This window comes from Limulus polyphemus, unplaced genomic scaffold (assembly GCF_000517525.1).
Source record: "Limulus polyphemus unplaced genomic scaffold, Limulus_polyphemus-2.1.2 Scaffold982, whole genome shotgun sequence".
Lineage (NCBI taxonomy): Eukaryota > Metazoa > Arthropoda > Merostomata > Xiphosura > Limulidae > Limulus > Limulus polyphemus.
The window spans coordinates 173,291-182,642 of NW_013666592.1; the positions used below are offsets into that span (position 1 = coordinate 173,291).

At 32.6% G+C, this 9,352-nt stretch overlaps 1 protein-coding gene across 1 annotated transcript in view; it reads right to left on the reverse strand.

Moving 5' to 3' along the window:
- LOC106461538 (transmembrane and coiled-coil domains protein 2-like) overlaps window positions 1–9,352 on the reverse strand; it is a 41,783-nt gene that overhangs the window by 17,326 nt on the left and 15,105 nt on the right. The window contains 3 exon segments of the mRNA XM_022388528.1: window positions 1,357–1,423; window positions 3,359–3,441; window positions 5,493–5,558. Of these exon segments, the coding sequence (XP_022244236.1) occupies window positions 1,357–1,423; window positions 3,359–3,441; window positions 5,493–5,558 (216 nt within the window).

The following is a 9,352-nucleotide window of genomic DNA, read 5'->3' on the forward strand; positions in this document are numbered from 1 at the left end:
CTTGCTGATTTCATAAGTATTCAGCCTCCTAAGCCAGAACTTGGTGGAAGTACCTTTTGCTGCGTTTCTTTTTGGATAGGTCTCTACCAGCTTTGCACAATGGGATTGTGTAATGTTTGTCCATTCTTCCTGGCAAAATTGCTCCAATTCTGACGAGTTTGTTGGGGATCGTTGATGGACTGCAATGTTCAAGTCTCACAATAAATTTTCTATTGGATTCAAGTCAGGACTTTCACCGGGCTGCTCCAGGACATTCACATTCTTCTTTTGAAATCATTTTAGTGTGACTTTGGTCTTGTGTTTTGGTTCATTGTCCTGCTGAAATGTGAATTTTTGACCCAGTTTTAAATTCTTGGATAACTCAAGCAGGTTTTCCTCTAGGATTCGCCTGTACTTTGCACCATCCATCTTCCCCTCAATCCTGACAAGCTTTCCAGTTTCTACTGATAAGAAGCATCCCCATAACAAGATGCTGCCATCACCATGCTTGACTATTGGGATGGTGTTGACTGAGTGATGTGCTGTGTTGGGCTTGCACCAGACGTGATGCTTTGAATTTAGACCAAAAAGCTCAATTTTTGTCTTGTCTGGCCACAAAACCTTCTGCCACATGCCTGCAGTATCATTTACATGCTTTGTCGCAAACTACATACGAGATTTAAGACGATTCTTTTTCAGTAATGGCTTCTTTGCCACTTGCCCATACAGGCCAGCTTAGTGTAGAGACCGGGATATTGTCGATGTATAAATACTGACTCCTGTCTCAAAAGCAGAGCTTTGCAAATCTTTCAAAGTCACTACTGGCTTCACAGTGGCATCCCTAACCAGTTTCCTGCTTGCTTTTCTTGTAACCTTCTTCCGATCTGTGCTTCTCTACCACTTTATCCCCGACTTGTTTGGAAAGCTCCTTCATAGTTGGTTTGTCATATCATCATGTGAGTTGTGCATTTACTCTGAAGTCAAGTTAAACCACTTTGATTACACACAGACAGAGGCCATTACACTAATTTTGTGACCTTTCAACCTAATCTTTTGCACCTGAACTGATTTAGGGTTGCTGTAACAAAGGGGTTGAATACTTGTGAAATTGAGAATATTCTAATTTTGTTTGAAAATCTTACTTACATAATATCACCATTTTTTAGATTTCTCAGTTTTGAGTAGATTGTGTAATTCTAAATACAAAGGCCCATTTGAAAGTTCATATTTGCAAGCTCAGACAGCAACAAAATGTGGAAACTTTATGGGGGGTGGGGGTGAAAAAGAAAACCTAAAACATTTTGTAATCTGTTCATCTAATATTCTGATTACTTATCCAGACTTGGCTGACTCCTACCAAGATTTACTGAAACTCACCTAGGGGTAAATGTTTCACTCCCGTGAAGGTGTTTCTCTCCTTCTCCTACTCTTTCATCAGATATCTCTGTAGAGGGATGCAGATAATGTTTTCAATAAGACTTGTCAGTGGGAACATTTGCAGGATTTTTAGGAAACACAAAATGTTAAAAAAATTATTCCTAAATTTCATATGACATACTCTTTTTTTTGTGTACTTCACAATAATTTCATTTAATGTAGGCTCTATCTTATCTTCATATATAAATGCAAGTTGTCTGTCTGTCCAGTGCCACAAATTGTTGTGAGGAAATGGCTGAAAAAATTTTGATGAAATTTGGTAGCGGAACTCAGATGAATCATCCAAAAGATCCCTTTTAACTTTATAAATAATCAGATGAATAGTTCAAGCTGGCAGCCATTTCAACATTACTGTGTTAGTGCCGCCATGAGGATTCAACTGAGTGTGAAGGTCAGTAACAAAATATGTAAACCAATGTCAAAAAACAGTGACATTTAATGCCAAAAACAGCATGGGTAACTTTGCATTGGACAAATGGTTTAAAACAGTGGAAGAGGACGTTCCATACCCCATTTGTAGCAATATCTTTTAAGCCTAGCATTGTCAGGTACTTTTACCAGTATGCTATATAATATTAATCTACATTTATTTAAAGTGTTAACCCATGATTTAAGTTATATTCTAACACATGCTACTGTTGTTTTTGATTGTATAATACTTCTACTCTTTTCTTACTTTACTATCTTCAAGAAAACTGATACCATATTAAAATTTAAAAGTTCTACCTGGAAAACACTATTTGGCAATCTGACTATACTACACATATACTAATTAGTATATACTAATATTGACCATACTAACATTAAACCAAGTATCCATTCCTTTCAAGTGATAATTTTTATCACTTCACAATATATATTTAAACACTACATGGAGTATTAATTCTTTTCAAGAAGTGCTAATTTTTTCTTTTAACAGTATATATTCAAACACTAGACCAAGTATCAATTCCTTTCAATAATTGCCAATGCTTATCTTTTCATAGTATATATTTAAACTTAGGTACAAAAGTAATATTTTTTTTAATTCGTTAACTATCTCGCTATGGGCTCGGTCAGTCTGGCTGAATTCCAAGCTCATCACCCCAAATGATCTTTAGAGTTTCTACACTATAACATCTAGTATGTTTTGTGTATCTTCACAAAATTTTGCATGCTTTCAATAAAACATTATAAGTTTTGTAGACAAGAAATCAGAATTTTGAATGAAGCATTTTTATGAGCATATAGAGTCAAAGAGTTGACTGCTCCAAGTACAAAGTGATTTTCATGTTGAGATTACAAATAATTTTTTTAGTTTTAAAATTGTCAAATTTCATTTGCATAATTACTAAAATCTCCTAAATATGTATCTTCAGTAAAACATTGTATTTTATTTGTTTTCTCTGTCCTAACTCTATACAGGGTCGGTTAATTTGATCAACCTCATAAACACCATAAAGTTACCGAGGTTTCTACTACTGACTTTGTAAACCATGTCTATGATGGTTTTACTGCTTATTACTTTTAATTGTTACTGAATATATTTCTGGCACTAGCTTCACCAATTATATAAAAAAAATAAAAATTACATTTCTCTCCTTTATTTACCAAAAAAACTACAAATTGGGAACTTCAGACAAATAGATTAAAAATAGTCTAATGTATTCAAAGAGTTACTATTTCTATTGAGAACAATTGTGTCATTAAAACATCAAATGACTGTTTCATATAAAGTGATAATAAAATTTATTTGTTAATATTCTACCTCGTAACCACCAGTGTCACACTACAGAATTCAGTGGTACAATTGGTGTATTGGTTACAGAATGCCCAATTTCACAACCTGTTTCATCAGTTTTTCAAAATATTTAGAATTAACATCATCTTCTTTTTTGGTCATTTTTCTTAAATGGCACACAAATGAATAACTACTAAAAATCAAGAAATTCTACCAACTTACTTCCTAAAGTGTTGATGTTGTCTGCACTACCAAAACGATTTTTTATCAGGTGAGCAAATTCACGAGGTTTTGACATCACAGTTCTTTTAAGAAAAAAAAGAAAAAAATTTAAATTACAATAACTGAAGCAACAGAAACAAAAGATGACTCAGTGTTTAAAATGAAAGCAACATAATTACATTTAAACAATTTTGTTTTAATTATGGTGACTATCTTGGATTACAAATCTTTGGAAGTTATGGTTTCTGCTGGATTTAACATACCATGATGCCTAAAAAGTGACAAAAGATTTAATCAGAATAAAAGCTATGTAACTATAACATACAATAAATACCTAAAGGATAAATAAATCATTGAACTTTTGTATAAAACCAAGATTTTTACTAAAATAATTCAAGAATCAAAATAATAACACATGGTATCACATTCACTGTATTCTTATGACAAAAATTTTTAATAAAATGTAGAATATAAAAAAAGCTTTTCATTAAAAGTATTGTTATAGACAGACATATTTATTTGAATTTCAAAACCTTTTGCATACACAAAAAATGTTTGAAACAAAATGCATATCATCAATATCCCATAATTTTCCAAATATAATATCCACTCTAATCTTCATGAACAAAGTCAAATTTGTCTTATCACCATACATAACACGAACCTAGACGTTTACAATACTGTGATCAAAGTAACTCTTTGATGACAAGAATGTTAGTGTCCATATAATCTCAAATTGTTTGTTCACAATAGTGCTTCCTATCTTTACAATTGCAGCCAGTAAATAAACATTGTCAAAATGTTAGTGTATCTCTAAAATTGCTAAAAGCAAGCTCACCATAATGCTTGCTATGTTTGTAATAGCAGCTGATAAGTAAACATTCTTAAAAAGACATTTACAGCCAATGATCATTAGTTATGGCCCTCTGAAACAGCTTTGCTACAATGGAGTACGTACAGATTGATGTTCCATTCAGTCAAGCTATGGCTATCAATCACTTTAAGATCAACTGACAACAAGAAGAATCATTTCACCATCATGCTCAAGTATAAAGAAATGGGAAAAAGATGCCATCATATATTATATTCAAAACAAAAAATTCTCCCAAAGAATGTCACATGGCCAAAAGGTGTGATGTTCTGCACATATGAAAAAAAGTTGAATGAATGAAGGTTTGACCAAAGACTGGTCATGCAGCATGTGTTGCAGAGTTCCCTTGTGGGAATATAAGACGCTGGTCCTTCATGCTTTCAGAAGTCATAAAATGATATGCATCAAGGATACCCGAGATGAGAATCACTTTGACTTTGTCATCATTCCCAGGGAAGGCTAGTTGCAAGTGATGGCATCAGCTGATGGACCACTGAAACATGAAATGCACCAAAAGAGGAACAAGTGGCTCTACTCTAGAGTTTATGCATTTCACTGTCAGGTAACTAGAAGAAACCAGACCTATTGCTCAGATAAACAAAGCCTGGGATGGTACTGATCCAGCCTTGATTCAGTGTGGTTTTAAGTGTTGCCTCAGAAGACAACATCCTCTAGAGTGATGATGCTACAGTAGATAATGATGGTGGTGATGACATTTAAAGTGACAAAAAGACAGTAGAGAAATTGTGCCAATTACTTAAGGACAGTGATTCAGACTCAGAATTTGAAAGTTTCATCAAAAACGATTTGTTGTTTTGAATATCAAACTTAACATAGCATTAACTAGTTTTTTTTTTCATTTCCAAATATTTCATAAGTGTGCATGTAAATAAATCTTAAAAATTACAAGACTTAGCTTCTTGATCATTTTCTTTTAAAAATCATATGTAAAATACCAAATATGAATGATAACAGGAGATAATTTTCAATTACGTCTTAGAAACAGAAAGAATTAATAAGACATTTCTAATACGTATGCATTCTCATTTACAATAGGAGTCAGAAAATGTGATCTACACTGGCCATAAAACAAAAATACTTATATTATACACCTTAACTTCTAGATAAATGTTTAGCAAAAAAAGGTGTATTATATGTGAAAAATTATGGAACGCTAGCTGGTATAGTTACATTACAATTATCTGCTTTCCCTGGAATCAGCCTTATCAGTGTGCAGTGTGCAAACTAAACAAACAAACTTACTCTGCAGCAGTATGAGTCACTGCTGAAAGCCCTGATAATCCTCCTTTAATATTTCCAACAACACCACTAGAAAATTTAATGAAATACAAAACAATCTTTATAACACACATCCAAATTTAACATCTCAATGATAAAAATATACTAAAAACACAGTTTGTAATAATAGTGACCCTTGTTGCTAAATCTTAGTATAAATTTTTCACTTCTACATAACAAAGAATTTTTAGGGAAATAAACAATATAAAGCATAATAAATAAAAATCACTGAAAAAAATATATAATTTAATATACGGTTGCATCACGACACCTTATGTCACACTTCATTTTACTATAAATGTCTCAAATACCCTCAATCAGTGAATTTTTGTTATAAAAATCAGATTCAAAAATCAAAGTAATAACATATCACATTCTCTGAATTCTTATCATGAAACTATTAGTATAATTTCTAATATAACAATAGTTTCTCATTAAAGCTATTGTTATAGATAAAACATCACATTCACCTAATTCATTAACAATTGTTGGAGATACTGGATCTATCACTTTAAATCCTAGAAATGTAAAGAACTGCTCAATTAAAAAGTATGCTTTTAAAATTTTGGAACATTAATTTTGTACCTTTCTCTTAAAGCATGTTTTAATGTTATTAGGAAATGACACTTAATATAAGTACTATATGCTTGTATAAATTCTATGTTGGGGTGAGCTTTGCACAACAAAAGTACAATGCATACTGCAGGTCTTCCAACAAGCTCCTCAGGAAAAGTAGGGACTTTAGTATGGCAACATTTTTCAAAAAGTAGGGCCTTTATTAAGGATAATTTAGATTTCATAAGGAACTTACTAACATGTTTTTATACAATTACACACGTATCTAATCTGATCTGTATGAGAGTTTCAGTGATTAGAACTAGCTTTCACCTTAGCCAGTTCTTTGTGTTTATCTTCCTGTGCATGTTTCAAGAGTTGCTATTTGCCACGATAATACCAATATTTTGACAAATACCACAAAAACAGTGAAATTGGTCATTTGGCAATGGCTGAAACCAACATAAAAGTTCATGGAAATGACTGGAATAAAGTTTTCCATGTGGCATTTTTGTTGTCTAAATTACCATAAAAATACAAAATTTGGGTAAATGAATTGCACAAGCAATACAACAGCAAGTGCATGTATATTACATTAATATAAAATTACATCTATCAGGTTCTAGTTATTTCAAGACATGACTGACAGACACATGCACACTCTCACATACACAGAAATCAGAGTGCAGCTAAAGCTTAAGTAAAGCAGTACCCATGACACGAAGTGCAATTTAACCAAAGCTGTGCACATACTTCAACTTCAAAACTCAAAGTGTATTGAGCTAAAGGAGCATTTAATAATTCCTTTGTTATTCTTCATGGATGAAGGTTATGTTCATTCTAAAGTCACTTACAAAAAAGCAGAGAAGACAATTTACTCAGCTTATGAAAGAAAGTATCTGTATCTGATGCCACCAAGGAACTATAAATTGTACAAACCACCAGGTTTTGAAACACTTTGCTATTTCAAGTTAATAATGGGGCCAGTTTGACTGTGCTAACAGTACAACTACACGTTTTTTGTTTTTTTTGCAATAAGTGTTATATTTCAGGTTGAGCTAAACTAAAAATATAGTTAAAAGTTGAAACACAGTGACTTTGCTATGTTGACTGTTTACAAGTGCAATCTGAGGAAGAATGTTTGCCTTCTCAGCTCTCTTCACATGTCAGTTGGCATTGACACTAATGAAAAGAAAATACTAGGGACTGCATTTTCTACAATCAGACAAAGTACAAGTGGATGTTGCAGACCAGATGTAACATCAGTACTCAGTAGAAGCTGGTTCTCATCAGTGACTAGTCGCTGTATTTTAAAATGTCCTGGACCTGGCAGCCATCAATTCCTTTGTTTTGTACAAGGAATGCACTGGAGGAAATATAGGTGAGAGGAATGTCACCTTGAAGTTAGCCTAAGAGCTCTGACAAAAACATGTTTGACGAAAGCTCCAAAGCATCTCAGCTTAAATCCAGTGAAACATGTAAAAGAAAACAATGTCAGGTAGTTAAATGCAATAAAAACAGAACTTCAGATAAATGTACCGTGTGAAAGATGTGTGTGTGTGTGTGATAAATGCACAGTTAAAGTTGAAAAGCATTTCACCTGTGTGAATTGTGCCACTTACATTACTTTATAATGAGAGTCATGTAATTTCCTTCAGTTTTTAATGAACATATACAGTATAGAATAATTTACCTAATAGTTAGTATTTAAAGTATTATATGTACCTATAGTTATTTATACCTGCAACTAACTAACAATTGTTCACTTTAATATAGTGTTCTGGCTGTAATTACATTTGAAATGATGCTTCGAAATAACACTTTTGAGTTGTATCCAATAATTTGTCTTTCATTTTAATACTGACATTGTAAAATGTACAAGTTCAAATGACAGCAATATGGTAATTCAAGGTATGAGTGAAACCCTGCCAGTTCTAGTGTTAGCTTTACAGTCAATCACAAGAATAAGCAAACAAGCAAGTTAGTCTTTTTCAGGGCTCGATTTTAAAGAAGTTACCAGGTTGTCTGGGATGCTGTATTGGTTGTCAAAAAAAAAAAACCCTAAAAAAAACATCCAATTATGACAATATTTATGTATAAAGACCATAAAAAAGACCCAATTACATAAATTTTGCATCTTTATTCAACTAATTTTTGACACCTTATTTCCTGGAGCTAGCTTTGTTTATTGTTATTTTGTTTCGTACCGATCAAAACTTTCATAAAATTTTATTTGCAATTATAACTATTATGTTCTGTTTCATTCATGGATTTTCCCACGTTTCTCATAACGGCTGGACCTTCCATATTACCCAGACATTAGCTATAGGCCTATTCATGCATAACCAAAAGGGGGGGGGGCAGTGTTCCAACTGTAATGATTAATGATGAAAATTCTGTTTGATTTTGTAAATTTGATCATTTCACTTCCTACCAAAATCTTATCAGTAAGTAGTTGAGACAGCAAGGTTAGTGTTATTGTCGTAAGCACCTATACTAGAAATTAATCTCACTAAATATTCATGTTATTGGCATTTGTTTTTGTTGCAAATTCCTGCTTGCCCACATATATGCATACAAACATCGTGCAATACAATGTGCAGTAATAGTTTCATTTTGAGTTTGCTTCCTGATTATCCTATCGCCACAGGTATCCTTTACTGCTCATGACACAAGGTTTGTGTTTTGTATTCAAAACTACTTTTTGTTTATGTTATACCAGTTAGAATAGCATAAAATCTTAGCTAATAATGCATATTTTAATAGTATACAAGTTTTAGTTAAGTTCATAATTCTACAAGGCAATATAATAAAAATCCATAATTTCCACTAGTGTGACTCACATGACACATTTTCCCTTAGCATGTCATTATCCCTATTTTTATCCACCACACCTCAAAAAAGTAGGAAATTAAATGTAAATTACTCTCTGTAAAATCGTTATTGCTCAAACAAATCATAATTTTGATAGTCTTCAATTCTGTTTGGTTACAGAGCTATCAAACAGAAAATCAGACCCTCCTGCTACACCCACCTGTCACATCCTCTCTTTCAGAATTCATTGATAGTTCACTCTTAAGTTCCATTATATATTATCTATAACCAATAAAAAGTCAAAGTTTTCATCTATCAAATGACGTATTGTATAAAGATATGTTCTAAACAGTTAGATGTCAATTTCACTCAAAGTATGAACATTGTTCCCGTGGGAAAGTTAATGACTAGCTCGGATGAATTTGTAATGGCTCTTGTCACATAGTTAGTAAGCC